The sequence below is a fragment of the Ceratotherium simum genome, chromosome 6 (assembly GCF_057802395.1).
Source record: "Ceratotherium simum simum isolate JZ-2026a chromosome 6, ASM5780239v1, whole genome shotgun sequence".
Classification (NCBI taxonomy): Eukaryota; Metazoa; Chordata; class Mammalia; order Perissodactyla; family Rhinocerotidae; genus Ceratotherium; species Ceratotherium simum.
Window position 1 is genome coordinate 74,933,857 of NC_141905.1, and position 15,604 is coordinate 74,949,460.

Below are 15,604 nucleotides of genomic sequence, written 5' to 3' on the forward strand. Positions count from 1 at the left end.
TAATTCCAGGATCATTCTTAGCTATGTATTTTATTGAATATTTCTGTTGACTCTGCATCTTTTCTGGTAAAACTTCATCATTTATTCATTAACAGAAGTGTCTCTGCAGCATTGATTATGTAGCCTTCTGGCTAATAGAGATCCCCTGTTTTGTGAATTCCTGGCACATATTATAGTTATTAAAGCTTCTAAGTAAATACAGGGGAAATTTTCATGGTAGAATCAATTGATTATTTTAAAAGTTATATTCTGATGTAAATGTGCCTGTTTATAAAAGTCCCTAAACTTTGAAATAATTTTGCTCATTGTACAAGCCATATATAATATTAAAGTAATGATTTTCAAAATTCATTAGTATCTTTGATATCATAATACAGTTTTTTTAAATTTTCATATGTTTACCTTTGTAAACAACCCCTTTTGGAATGCAGGGGGGGAAGATGATAAAAAATTTGTAGTAAAAGCAGATGCCTCATCCAGTCAACCCAGGACTTGGAGTAACAGAGATGCTGGCAGGAACCCTCTCTCTTTTACCTCCTTCTCAACAGATCTCTCTGGTCAGCCTTAGACACCTGTGAAGGTTCTTACCTGTCTGCTGGTGGCCTGGACTGAGGGAAGGCATGATTAGAAAATTGAAATTCTGCTTTCACACATTCAACTGTCAGACCTACTTTCAGAAATAAATTGTATATGAAAGAGGATGACCTATGTGTCTTTAAAATAGTATTTTTGTGTTTAAATGGCACTAAAATAATTTTCATATGAATTAATATAGAGAAATAATATTAAGAAAATCAAGCCATGGAAAAAGTAGAAAGGACTACTTATTAAACCTCTAGTGTGATTAGGAAACCAAAAAAGATAAGATTAATAGGCTTAACATGTAAGATTTAAAATTCCATGTGTCAAAAAAGTCATCGACATAGAATGATAGACTGGGAGAAATTTATAGTAATTATAACAAACAAGGGATAACAGTTTATCAAATAATCAACTGATAAAAAAATCAACAAGAAAGCACTAAAATCAATAGTTTTCCACTCATGTATTTATCCAACAAATGTATATTAAATGCTTACTTTGCACCATACACTATGCAATTTACTAGGGATACCAAGATGAATAAGGCAAGGTAATTCAGTTATCCTGCTTATCAACTAAATGCAGATTAAAACCACTAAATATTATTTTTCTATCAAATTTTGGCAGACATTCTTAAATGCCGTAATCACAAGTGGCAAGAGTGTAGTACAGAGATAATTCATACATTGCTGTGGCAGTATACAATGCATATATTTGGAATGCAATTAGATGTATATAAATTATTGTAAGCATTTAAAAAATTTTTATGCCTTTTGACCCAATAATTCCACTCATGAGCTCTATCCCAAGGAAAATAATTCTAAGTACAGAAGAAGCTTTATGCACAAGGTGTTCCTGCAAATATTATTTATGGTAGGAAAAAAATAGGAACAACTTAAATGCTGTACCATAAATGAATGGTTAAGTTAACTGTACTGTAGCCACTTGGACTACTACGTATTTATCTTAAATGGTATTAATTGGCATGTAAATAACTGGGGGAAATGTATATGATAGTGTTAAGCAAAAGAAAAAACTAGGAGGCAAATTACATAATCACTATTATATGGAAACACAAGGCCACGATGAAATATACCTAAATTTTAATAGCATTTGAGTTTGTGTACTAGGACTTTGGGTGATAGTTTCTTTCTACCTAAATAGTATTTGTACAGTGCTATAGCTAAAAAGAGTATTCTTTAGTTAAGGCTTTTCTATGGCACTTAGAGGTAACTGAAAAAAATTTGGAATGATGCAGGAAATCATAAAAATACACAGAACATAAATTTTAGTAAACTAACTAGTAGTGTTGGCCTCGTCCTCGTCATTATTTGATGTTTCAGAGAAGTGACAATAACCAGTGCAAACTGCCCTTAGTTATTGTGCAGTAGGTGAAGGAAGTCCTTCTTGACTCCTGTAGGCAATCAGTCTATGCACTGAAGCATGAGATCTGCTTACCATTATACAGCTTTGGCTAGCTGCAAATGTATTAATATTCATACTATTATCATCTAGCCCCTTTTAAGGCTAGCAACAGCAATCTTTTCTTTAAGTGCAGATCTAAATTCTACAGCTTGATTATATGCTGAATAGTGAAATACTTCCTATAATTTGCTCTAAATGTCCTCTTTAATTTCAGTAGTCTCTCATTCTTGTTATTAGCTAACCAAAGGGGAAAGTGGTCACTGCCCAATTGCAATGGGCATGAAAGATCTTACAGAACTTATAGTCTGTTTGAGCTGAAAAAGGGGAGGGGCAAGTGTTGATGGTATGGTGGGAAGAAAGATCCCTACCATTTTATTTGAATAGATAAACATATGAAAATGAAGCCTTAAATACATTGTATAGCAGCATCTACAGTACATTGTAACTCTCCTTTTAACTTTCCACTTATTCTTTAAAAATATTTATTACAAGGGATTTTATGCTTGTGTAAAAATCTAATGCTCAAAATTAATAACTTGTTCTATCTTTCCCACTTGAGCATTCCTTCAGAATTCCTATTTACTATTACATTTCTAAAAGTTCAGAACACAATGAACTTCACATATATAGGATATTGTTTCCTCATCCATCCCTATAGCTATTGTGTTTTTCTTCCCTAACTATATGTAAGTTCTAAAGTATAATAACGTAATGAGCACCTGTGAACTAAACTAGAACATCCCCACTAACTTGCGTTAGCTGTGGGCTCCTCCTGTGTCCCATACTCCCTTCCTTTCCCCAAATGTAATTACTGTCCTACATTGTGTTTCATTTTCTTGTGTGTGTGTGTGATATAACTTATTTGATTCATTTTCTTGCTTGTATATAATTTTCTTTGTTATGATTTATTTAAATTTATGCCATATATTTATATTTATGAGCCGCCTGTTATATATATGCATGCCAAAATAATATATTGGTTTATTTTTTCTTGTTTTTGAGTTATATATAGATGGTATCAGACTGTCTGGGACTTGTTTTTCATTCAACATTGTTTCGAAAATTTACCCATGTTGTTGAGTGTATATGTGTGAATATACCACAATTTTTTTTCTCTTTTTAATGCACATTTGGATTGTTTCCGGTTTTTGTTATCACAAACAGTGCTCTTATCATCCTGGTGCACATGTGCAAGAATTTCTCTAGGATATATGCCTGGTGGAATTGCTGAGTATAAGTGTATGAATGTTGAACCTTACAAGATAACGACAAACTATTTTCCAAAGTGATTAAACCAGTTTATACTTGCATTAGCACATTATAAAATTTCCCATTGATCTCCAACCTCTTCAGTACTTTATTTTCAGACTTAGTAATTTTTGCTAATTTCCTGGATGTAAGATAGTATTTTGTGGCCTTAATCTGCATTGCCCTGACTACCTATGTGATTGAGCATCTTTTCTTCTGTTTATGGGCCCTGTGTTTCCTTTTCTGTAAATGCCTCTTAATTATTCTGCCACTGGGTTGTTTGGGTAATTTACTTTTTCTTAGTTTCTAGAAGTTTTTTATTTTCAGTCTTTTAATAATTCTGGATTTTGTCTGTTAACGCATTGAAAATATCTTCTCCCAATTTATGAGGTTTTATTTTTGGTGCTCTTTATGCTGTCGTGCTTGAATAGAGTTCCTACTTTTACTGTGGTTGAAACTATCAGTCATTTCTTTTTATGGTTAGCATTTTTGTATCTTGTTGAAGAACTTTTTCGCCACCCAAGATCAGAAGGATATTCTTCCGTATTTCTTCTAATAATTTTTAAGTCTTGCCTTTCATATTTAAGTCGTTATCTGGAATTGATTTTTGTTTATATGTACAGTAAGATCTATTTTTATTTTTTTCCACATGGATAATAAATTGTCCCAGCAGCATTTATTGAGTGGTTTCTCCTTCCTCTAGTGATCTACAATGTCACATCTTTTATAAAAAAATAATAATATATTACTGAATCTTTTTCAGGATTCTATTTTCTATTCTGTTTCATTGGTCAATTCATTCATTTCTGTTCAAAACTGTCTTAATTACTACTAAATGCATATTATTCAGTTTTAATTATTTAATTACTGATACTTTATAATGAGTTTTTTTTAGGTGGTTGTTTTAATATTAATAGCACAGTAACAAATGCAGACTTAAGTAATAATGAGTCTTGATATAAGGTAGGACACTACTCTTTGTCCTTTGTGTTCATCAGGACTGTCTTGACTATACTTGGCTCTTTGCTTTTTATGTACATTTCTGAATCAACTTATATCCATGAAAATATGTTGTAGTTTTGGTTACGATTCCACTCACTCAACAAAGACTTTACGTCTTTGTTAAACTGAGACTTCCTGTCTGTAAACTTAGGGTATCTCAATTTATTTGTCTTCTTTAATATCTTTTGATAAGACTTTACAATTTTCTGCTTATCAACCTCATACATTTTTTGTGAGTTTTAATTTTAGATACTTTGCAGTTTTAATTGCTGTTGTAAATCATGTTTTTTTAATTATTATTATTGCTGGTGCATGGAACTATAACAGATTTTTGTATGTTGACTCTATGGCCATTATCTTTGCTAAACTTGATTAAAAAAAAAAAATTATTATAGAGCCAGCCCTGATGGCCCAGCAGTTAAAATTCTGTGTGCTCTGCTTCTGCAGCCTGGGTTTGGTTCCCGGGCACAAAAACACCACACCACCCTTCTGTTAGTAGCCCTGCTCTGGCAGTGGCTGGCATAGAAGAACCAGAAGAACTTAGAACTATACACAACTATGTACTGGGGCTTTGCGGGGCGGGGGGGGAGGGGGGTGCGGGGGAAGGAAGGATGAAAAAGTGGGGGGAAGATGGGCAACAGATGTTAGCTTAGGGTGAATCTTCCCCGGAAAAAAGAAAAACTTATTATAGAAGATTTAAAGCACATTCAAAAGTAAAAAAAGAAAAACATAATGAATCCTATGTACTCATCTCTCAAATTTAATAGTTATCAATTTATGGCCAATGTTGTTTCATCTATATCTCCACTCATTTTTCTCCTATATTACTTGAGGAAAATCATACACATCATATTATTATCTTATTATGTCTCTCTAAAACATAAGAACTTTAAAAAACCATAACTAGAGTCCATTATTATGCATAAAATAATTAACAGCAATTAACTGATATCATCAAATATCCAGTGTTCAAGTTTTCAATTATTTATAAATGTCATTTTTTTGTTTGTCTGAAGTAAGTTCCAGATAAGATTCACACATGACAATCAGCTGATATGTCCTTTAAATCTCTTTTAATCTAGAAGCTTCTCCTCCTTTGTTTTTGTTTTCTTTTTTTAACTTGTAATTTTAAGTTTTTTATCCTGTAGCGTTTCCCACAGTTTGGATGTGGTTGATTATATTCCCATTGTATGGTTAAACGTGTCCATTTGACTTACAGATTTTCTGTAAATTGGTAATTGGATCTAGAGGCTTGATCAAATTCAGGTTGAATTTTTTGGCAAAACTATACCAAAAGTGGTGGTGTGTTTTTCATCAAGAGGCTCATAATGCCTAGTACCTGTCCTTTTTTAGATGTTAGTGGCCATTGATGCTCAATTATTTAAAAAATTTTTTTCTGTGGCTTAGACTAAATTATTCTTCAGAAGCAGACAACCCCAAAATCTCAGTGATTTACAGCAGATGTTTATTTCTTGCTCACACCACATGTCCATTGGGAGTGAGCCACACTTCTCCTCCTCCTTATCTTCATTCTGTGACCAAGTGTGAAGTAGCAGCCCCTAGTGGGATATAGTCAGTTTCACAGCAGAAGTGAAGGAGATCATGATGAAGCATGCATCTGCTCTTAAAGCTTCTGCTCAGAAGAGATACAATTACATGTGCCCGTATTTTATTGGCTAAAACAAGTCACATGGCCAAGCCTGACATCAGTAGAGCAGAAATGTAACATCCTGTAGAGAGGAACACTGAATATAAGTGAACAGCAAACTATCTGCTACAACGACATCTGTAAATAACGAGTTTGTTCTTTCTTTATAGTCATTATGCCTTTAACTTCTTTTCTTGTCTTCTTGTGAATTGGGGCTCCAGTACACTGTTGAATAAAAACAGTGATAGGGAGCATCCTTGTCTTGTTGCTGATTTTAAAGAGAAAATTTCTTGTTCTTTCCCTATTATGAATGTTTTGTTGAGAGTTTTATGGATATACTTTACGTGATTAAAGCAGTTACCTTCTTTTTCTAGCTTGATAAGAGTGTTTTTTTTTTGTCATGAATGAGTGTTAAATTTTATCAAAATTTTTTCTGTATATATTGAGACAATCTTATGTATTTTTCTTTCTTTAATCTGCTAATGTGGTGAATGACATTTGTAAATATACAAATATTAAACTATCCTTACATTCCTGCGATAACTCAGCTTGGTTATGGTGTATATTTTTTAACATACTGCTTTTTTTTAGTAATATTTTAAGATTTTGCATTTATATTTATGAGTGAGATTGACATTTTTTTTTTCCTTTTTGTACTGTTATCGTATGATTTCAGTATCAAGACTATATGGTCCTTATAAAATGAGTATGGGGATATTATTTCTTTTTCAGTTCTCTGGAAGATTTTTTGTAAGATTAGAATGATCTATTCTTGGAAGTGTGACATTTTTTAGAACTTACTTCTAAGCCCATCTGAGTCTAGTGTTTTCTTCGTAGGAACTTTTGGACCAGTTATTTGATTTTCCTTAAGTTAAAGTACTGTTTAGTCTTTCTATTTCTTCTAAAATAAATTTTGAAAGTTATATTTTTTCTAGAAATTTGTCCATTTTGCCTAAGTATTCAAATTTATGGCATAAAGTTGTTTATTGTATTTTCTCATTTTGGGGAAAGGACACTTTTTTTAATCTCCAAATTTTATTTTGAAAAAAGTTAAATTTATGAAAAAGTGTAATAGTTCAATGCACAACTGTAAATTTTTTGTCTGTCTGTCTGTCTATCTCTCTCTCTCTCTATCTTGCTGCATCATTTTAGGTGGTGTTGCAAATATAACAGCACTTGATCCCTAAATACTTCAGCATGTATCTCCTGAGAAAATGAATATTCTTCTACATCCCCACAATATAACTAACACACTTAAGAAATTTAATAATGTTATAATACTGTTATCTATTATACAGTCTATATTCATATTTCTCCTTTTATCTTAATAGTATTCTTTATAGTTACCTTTCCTTTTTTATTTTTTTAAGAGTCTAGGCCAGTTGTTTTGTAGAATGTCTCTCAATTTATATTTATCCATTCCTTTGAGATTAGATTCAGGTTAAACATTTTTTTGGCGAGAATAAAATATAAGTGATATCATGTCCTCAGAGCATTACATCAGGAGGCATATAATGTCAGTTTGTTTCATTTTTGGTAATGTTAGGTTTGATCCCTTAGTTAATATTGTGTTTGCCAGATTTCTCCAATGAGAAAGTATTATTTTCCATTGACAATTAATAAGCGATATAGAGAATGACTTTTTGAGACCTTGTGCATAGCCTTTTCCTCAATAACCTTTCACTCAATCATTTTAGCATCCCCTAATGATTCTTCCCGGAATCAATTATTACAGTGGTGGTTACAAAATGGTAAGTTTCTAAGAATGAGATTCCTTCTTCATTTATTAGTTGGTAAAATTCTGTAAAAAAAAAAAGAGAGAGGTGTTTGTTCCCTTTTTCTCCCCACCCTTTTAATTTCTCCTATTTAAGATTTTCTGTGGACTCATGGATTTCTTTTTTATTTCATGTGTTATAATCCATTAATCCATTACTGTCATTATTTTTGATGTTCAGATTGTCCTAAATTTGGCCAGAGGCAGCCCTTGAACTCAATTTCTGTGCCTTTTGACATGTTGCCATCAGTTTGTGATCATTTCCTTTCTTTCTTGTGCAACAAGGTATTCTAGGCTCACCTTATATATTACCTACCTCAGCCCTGTGACCAGTTATTTTTTTGAGGAGTCCTGATATCTTTTAGTTGGGAATGGTATTTAGAAACTAAGATTAGCATGCTAGATGTGCTCATTGCTACTGGGTGTCATTGCTTCTGAGCATGTTAAATGGACATAAATAAAAATACCATTTTTTAAAAATTATAAATTTATACTGATCCCTTCCAATGCAAATCCAAAATGACTGTTTTCTCCTCCCTCCGTTCTATATGTACATCTTTCTTCTTCTAGTGAAAACTCTGATTCTTAACAACATCAATGTAATTATCCATTTCCTAAATCCTACAATATTGCAAAAATAATTTTAGATTTACTAGCTGTATACGTCCATTAACGACAAAAGTACTAAATAAGATTTAAGATTCCTTTGTCATTCTTATTGCCTTACGACATATCCCAGTGAGGGTGTATAGACTACTGTGTTTGAAAATTACTTGAATTAATTCTTCTTTATTTTTGTCTGTGATTATAAATTTGAAATGCGGTTAGGTTTATTTGTTTCTGTTTGTGTTTAACTGAAGTGTCATTTTGTGTCAAATTTTATGGTTCTTTTTCTCAACTTTATTGATTTAATTTTATTTGTTAAATATGTAAATAAATCATCTGCATGATTCAAAAGTCAAAAGTATATAAAAAGATATACCCTGAGGAGTTTCATTCCATTCTATATCTATTCCACTCCATTTTCACTCACTGCTGTAGGTAACCATTTTCCCTAGTGTCTGTTTTATCCTTCTTGTCTTTCCTTTTGCAAAAATAAGCAGATAAATATATATTCTTGTATCCCTCTCTCTTTCACGTATGTTAACACACTATATATAATCTTTTGTATCTTACTATTTTTCACTTAACAATATATCCTGGAATTTACTCCATATTAGTTAAAACATATTAGAATCATCTTTATTCTTTTTATACTGTTTAATACTCCATTATATGGATGTACTATAGTGTATTCAACCAGTCTCATAAGAATAGACACAGATTGTTTCCAGTATTTTATGATTACAAATAATGTTGCAATAAATAACTTTGTGCACATATTGCTTTGTGTTTATAGGGTATATTACTGATGTGGAATGGCAGGGTCAAAGAAAAATATAAATGTATTTTTGTTAGATATTGCCAAATTCTCCTCCATTGAGGTTTAACGTTTTGAATTCCCACTAGCAATGTTTGAGTACACCTGTTTCCCCACAGCCTTATCAAAAGAGTTTTATCAAGTTTTTGAAGTTTTACCAATCTGATAGATGAGAAATGATATCCCTGTGTAGTAAATTTGCAAGTTTTTATTATGAGTGAAATTGACCATTTTTCATATGTTTAAAATTGATTTGTATATTGTTTTCTGTGAACTGTCTATTTATGACTTCTCCCCATTTTTATATCAGAGTTTTGGTCTTTTTTTCCCCTTGATTATAAAATTTCTTTATATATTATGGAGATTAGACTTTTATCTGTGATATATGCGGCAAGTATTTTCTCCCAGATTGTCATTCATCTTTTGACTTTACTTATGTTTTTTGCTTTCAATTTTTTAAAATGTAATTGAATTTAATACTCTTTTATTGCATTTATATTTTGAGCCATAGTTAGAAAGTCTTTGACCACAACCAGCTTATGAAGGAATTTACCTATACTTTCACTTTGTCCTTATATGGTTTCATTTTTTACATTTAAATCTTTGATACAGTTAGAGTGTATTTTTGTATATGCTGTGAGATACAGATGCAATTTTAGCTTTGACTATCCATTTATATCCACATAGCAAATGACTATCCAGTTTTCCCAACATGGTTTATTAAAGAGTCCATCTTTTTTTTTTCCCCAAGAGTCACCTTTATCATATACTAAATGTCCACTTGTCTTTTGGTCTATTTCCGTCTTCTATGTCCCACTGCTCTATTTATATGCCAGTAGTGCGCTGTTTAATTATAAAGGATTAATAGTATGATTTAATATCTGGCAGGGCTAGTCAACATTCTTTGTGTTTTCTTTTCCAGGGCTTTCAATGAAAAAGAAAAACATTCAAGAGCTTTCCTAGAATGTTTATTTTTTTTTAGTATTAACTTTAGAATTGATTTGCCTAGCACCAGGTTAAAAAAAAAAAGGTGTTAGTATTTTTATTGGGATCAAATTAAATTTTAATTAACTTGATGATAATTAACATTTCTATGATGTCCTATCAAGAAGAAGTCATGTTGTCACAATGCTTGTGACATTGATTCCCAGCTTTTCCAGGTATATTGTCAAATCACCCAAGAAATGAGGTAGCTTTATTTCTTCTTTAAAATTCCTATTCCTCTACTTATTTTCTCAGATTAATTTCAGTGGCTAGTTCCTCCATCAAAATATTAAAAAGTAACAGAGACAGTGGGCCTCCTTGTTCCTGAACTTAAGGGGATTGACTTTAGGATTACCCCACTAAGATGCTTACTTTAGGACTGACATGTGTTTTTTATCATATAAAAACAGTGTCCATTAACTCTGATTTTTATTGAGTGTTTTTATCAGGAATAAGTTTTGAATATTTCAAAGCTCTTTTCAGCACCTCTGGAGGTGATTACATTATTTTTCTCCTTAGAAATATTAATAAGGTCAATTATATTAATGAATTTCTAATATTGAACTATACATTCATTCCTAGAATAAATCTTAATTGGTCATACTATATTATTTACTTAATGTGGTTTGAGTTCTTTTTGCTAATATTTTACTTAGAACTTTTGCATCAGTATTCATATATTGGCGAGTGTGTGTGTGTGTGTGTGTGTATTATCTTTCTATCTTTATCAAGTTTAGGTATCACTATTACACTTGAAAAGAATTTGACTATTTTCCTTATTTTTTATACTCAGGACCAACTTATATAGTATTGGTATTATCTGATCTCTAAAAGTGTTTTTGCTTTTTATTGTTAGTATAGTTCTTTGAAAACTTAATCTGTTTCACCTATGGTTATTAGGTGAGAAATAGTACTTGGAAGGGGCTACAACCTTTAAAGACAAGAAAGAAGCAAGAGGGGAAATTAAGGGCCCTGGAGAAAAAAAAGAAAGTCATAAAATTAAAAAACACAGCAACCCTTACACCCCCAAAATAGGAGAGCCATTGATTTAAAACTTCCTTGGATTCTACAAAGCCAGTACTCTCAACCGTGAGGCTTCAGACCTGTTCTCAGCGTTTTCCTACACAGAGTGAGACTTTCTCTTTCTGAGGGTCATTTAACCTGTGTTTCATCACTCCATATCCCCTTCCTTTTCTTTCTCTTTTCTTCCATTTAATTGCTGCTTCACTCTCTGCATTGGTGTAGACTTCAGAGCTGGTTCTGCTGGATATAGATGTTTATTTCCCTACTTACATGTAATTTCAAGTTTCTAATATCTTTTATTTCCTAGTTAGCTTGTAGGTATGGCTTATGGGTGGCCTTATTTGGTCTTCTTTTTGAGAGATAGTTTTTATTTAGGCAGTTGTTATTATCCTATGGGAACCTGGATTACTGTCATTGTCTTTTTTTTAAAGACAGGCTTATTGAAGCATAATTTACATACAGTAAAATTCACTCTTTTTAGTATACAATTCTATTAATTTTGGCAAACACATTCAGTGATGAACCATCACCACAATCAAGATAGAGAATACTTCCATCACCCCAAAATGTTCCCTCTTGCCCATTTATAACCAATGCCAGCAATCTGCCCTCAGCTTTTGATCTATTTTCTTTTCCTAGTTTTGTCTTTTGCAATATGTCATATAAAATGGAGTAATATGCAATATAGACTCTTAGGTCTGGCTTCTTTTATTTAGCATAATGCATTTGAGATTCATCTGTACTGTTCCATATGTTAGAGATAATGGCAGAAAATTTTACAAAAATAATAAAATACTTTAACGCACAGATACAAGAAGCTCAAGAACTCCAATTAGCATTTTAAAAAAGCAAACGTGTATGCACATCATATTCAAACCTCAGAAAAACAAAAATAAAAGGGAAAATCATGAAGGCAGAAAGAGAAAAGAAAAGACACAAAGACACGTTACACACAGAGGAATGAAGGTAAGAATTACAGTAGACTTCTCATCAGAAATTGTGCAGGCCAGAACATAAGGGAATGACATCTTTAAAGATTGAAAGTAAGAACTGTCAATTCAGAATTCTCAGCAAAAATATCTTTCACAAATGAAGGCAAATTAAGATATTTTTAAACAAATACAAGTTGATAGAATTCCTTGCCAATAGACTACGTTACAATAAAGCCTGTAGTAAGTTTTTCAGGAAGAAGGAATATAACAACAGATAGAAACTTGGAGCTACACAAAGAAATAAAAGCTCCAGAAATAGTTAAAATGATGGTAAATATAAAAGCATTTTTCCCCATTTTTAATTGCAAGATAAATTACTCCAGCAAAAATAGTAATAATATATTTTATGTTTGTAGTATGTGTAAAAGAAAAATGTATGATAACAATAGAACAAAAAAACTGGAGGGAGAAATTGGAAATATACAGTTGTAAAGTTCTTATACTGTAAGTACAACAGTATAATCTTATTTGAGAAAATACAGTAATAAATTGATAATGTATATTATAAACCCAGTGCAAGCATTACAAAATTTTAAAAATATGTATGAAAAATAAGTCAATATAGGAGATAAAATACAATCATTAAAAAAGTCAATTAATCCAAAAGCAGGCAGAAAGAGAGGGGGAAAAAGGAGCAAAGAACAGATGGAACAAATAGAAAACAACTTGCGAATTGCTATATTTTTAATCCAGCCATATAAATAATTATACTAAATGTAAATGGTCTAAACACACCAACTAAAAGATAGAGATTATCATGTTAGATAAAAGAGTAAGACACAACTATATGGTTTCTACAAAAAACCCACTTTAAATATAAAGACATAGATAGGTTAAAAGTAAAAGAATGGAAAATGATATCCTGTGCCAGCAGTGTCTGAGAGTTCTAGTTTCTTCATATCCTTGTCAACACTTGGAATTGCCTGTTTTTCATTTTAGTTATTCTGGTGGGTGTGTAGTAGCATTTCATTGTGTTTTTCCTTTATATTTCCTTGGTAACTAATGAAGTTGAGCACATTTTCATATTTTTATTAGCCATTGGTATCTTCTTTTGTGAATAACCTGGTAAAGGTTTGTGTGTGTGTGTGTGTGTGTGTGTATGCGTGTGCATGTCCATTTTCCATTGTGTTGTCTTTTTCTTATTGACTTGTAGTTCTTCATATATTATGGATTTAATCCATTATTTATCGTCTCTGCTGATTTTTACTTGTAGTGGCTTGCATTCTTATGCTTGGTGATCTTTGATTGTGAGCTCATTGTTTGCTCTTAATCTGTGAGAGGCCTGTGGGTCTAAATATGTTAAACTTTCCTTCAGAGAGGATTTTCTTTTGCTTCTGCTAGTATACAGGGAATGCAACTGGCCTAGGACCTCTTCATCCTTCTTTTAAGTGGTGGGACTCAGAAAAGGCTCAAGTTGATCTATACATTTCATCTTGTGGCTGGCCCAACTTGCTTAGGTTTGTGAGAGCAATGTTACTCTTACTATCTGCCGTCAGTATCAGCCTCACCTTCCTAGTTGCCCAGTCTGAAGCCCTAGTTCTCTACCCCTCAAGCCATAGCTCATGGCTTTTGCTTATGTTTTTCTTTTTGGAAGGAATGTTAGTCATAATGCTAGAAATGGAAGACTGTTTCTTCACTATTTTTCACATTAAATGTAGATATAAAATAATTTTTGAAAAAAAGTAATTTCAGAATATTCATAGGGTTAGAGACTTAATTAGGAAAAAGGAATATTGATTTTAATTTCTTGCTTTTAAATTAAAATATATTTTAATTTCATATGTGCATTATAAAGTTAATGTCTAATTTTAGAGCAAGAAGAAATCTCAGAGGTCGTTTTTTTTCTGTACTTAAAATTTTTCAGGTGAGGTTCAGAGAGGCTAAATGATTTAGCCAAGGTTATTCGGCTTGTTAGTGGCCAGGACTAAAACAGAAGTCTTCAGACAGTACTATATTTTTCCCACTAAACCATGTTGCTCTTTTAATTAACCTAAAATTATTGTGTCTATTATTTATTCAGTCTATCTACCTTATTTTCTTTGTAGGAGTTTGTTTTTTTTTCCCCAAAATTTTATATAATCATTACAGAATTATAGAGAACTAAAATTTCTTTCCAAATTCTTTAGTGTTAGCTTGAAATTCTGATGATAGAAGCTGCATACCTGCCACTATTCATGTAATAAAAGATTACTACAAAAGTTTCTGAACTAATAGGGTGAATTTTTCTTTTAAAACAGACTTAAAAGAGAATTAGAACTTTATAAGGAAGATGACATGCAAAGTGTTTATGAAGCTCTCCAAACAGAAATAGAATTTTTGGAGTTGGTAAGCCATTATTGATTCTTTAACTTCCATTCAGCATTATTTTACCTACTGGTAAGAGTGGTTTTACTGGTGCACATATCATTGAACTAGTGTTTAGCCCTTCACATGGATTTGTACTAGATACGAAAAACAAAATAGCAACAACAAACAAAACTAAAGTCAGAATATAAATCTGTGAAGTGTTTTGAGTTCCTGGAGAGTTAGGTGCTACATAAAGCAAGTTATATTCAAAGAGAATATGTACAATTTCAAACTAAGTTAAAAAAAATTCAAACCTGACCTCACAACATTCCCCTGACTGAAACTGTTATTAGAGGATTAGTGCACTAAAGGAGTTTAACTATCGTAAAGCTTATAAGTTTTTTGTTTTTGATAGGCATAAATTATACTTTTATTATATTTGATCCTATGATCTCAAGAACTTTGGATGCAGTTATTGGAAACTTATTTTCGGGTTGTGTGGGGGCACTTTAAATTGCTTTTAACCTCTTACTTTGGTTGCTTATAAAAAGAACACAATATTTGCCATGCTCTATTTTAATAGAAGACATATATAGCTAGCTTTAAAGTATGCTAAAATATAGTTTTAATTTAATATTTTACTTGCTTTGTTTCATGTTTATTTTCTATAAACATTTTTTGTTTAAAATGTTCCAATAGGTTATGTTAGGGTTTATATTTTTTTATAAAAACTTTCAAAAATAAAATTTAGAAATGCACAGAGTTATTGTCGTGCTAAATTTACATAAATTTTATGTAATTTCTTTATTAAAAATTTCATTTTCCTCATGAATAATTATTATATGTTTTCGTTTCAGACATTGGCACAGAAAGATCTTCAGGAGAACAAATAACTTGTGGAGAATTGATTAGCTATCTAAGATTTGATCAAAGCATCTTAGAATCAAATCTTTATGATAGATACGTGAATGATACCCATTACAACAGATTCTTGTGAAAAATGTGAGGTCCAGAATGTTGAAAGTTGTTAATACCTAGAATTGGTTTATTAGCACTTTTAAAAAATAGTTTTTTGTTTTGTTACTTGCTTGAACTTTAAGGGTTCTTTTGTGGTTTGATTTGCTTTCTAAAGGAGGAAAAAGAAGTAGATACCGTGTTCTCAGGCTTCTCATGTCGCCCTGACCCTTAAGCTGATCTATACGTTCTGATGTTGTTCATTC

At 31.7% G+C, this 15,604-nt stretch overlaps 1 protein-coding gene across 1 annotated transcript in view; it reads left to right on the forward strand.

The window, feature by feature from the left end:
• The window catches only part of CCDC172 (coiled-coil domain containing 172), a 54,331-nt gene extending 39,029 nt beyond the window's left edge, over positions 1 to 15,302 (forward strand). The window contains exons 8-9 of the mRNA XM_004428105.3: positions 14,336 to 14,423; positions 15,242 to 15,302. Of these exons, the coding sequence (XP_004428162.1) occupies positions 14,336 to 14,423; positions 15,242 to 15,277 (124 nt within the window). The 3' untranslated portion in view covers positions 15,278 to 15,302. The remainder of the gene's footprint in view (positions 1 to 14,335; positions 14,424 to 15,241) is intronic.
• The last annotated feature ends 302 nt before the right edge of the window (positions 15,303 to 15,604 follow it).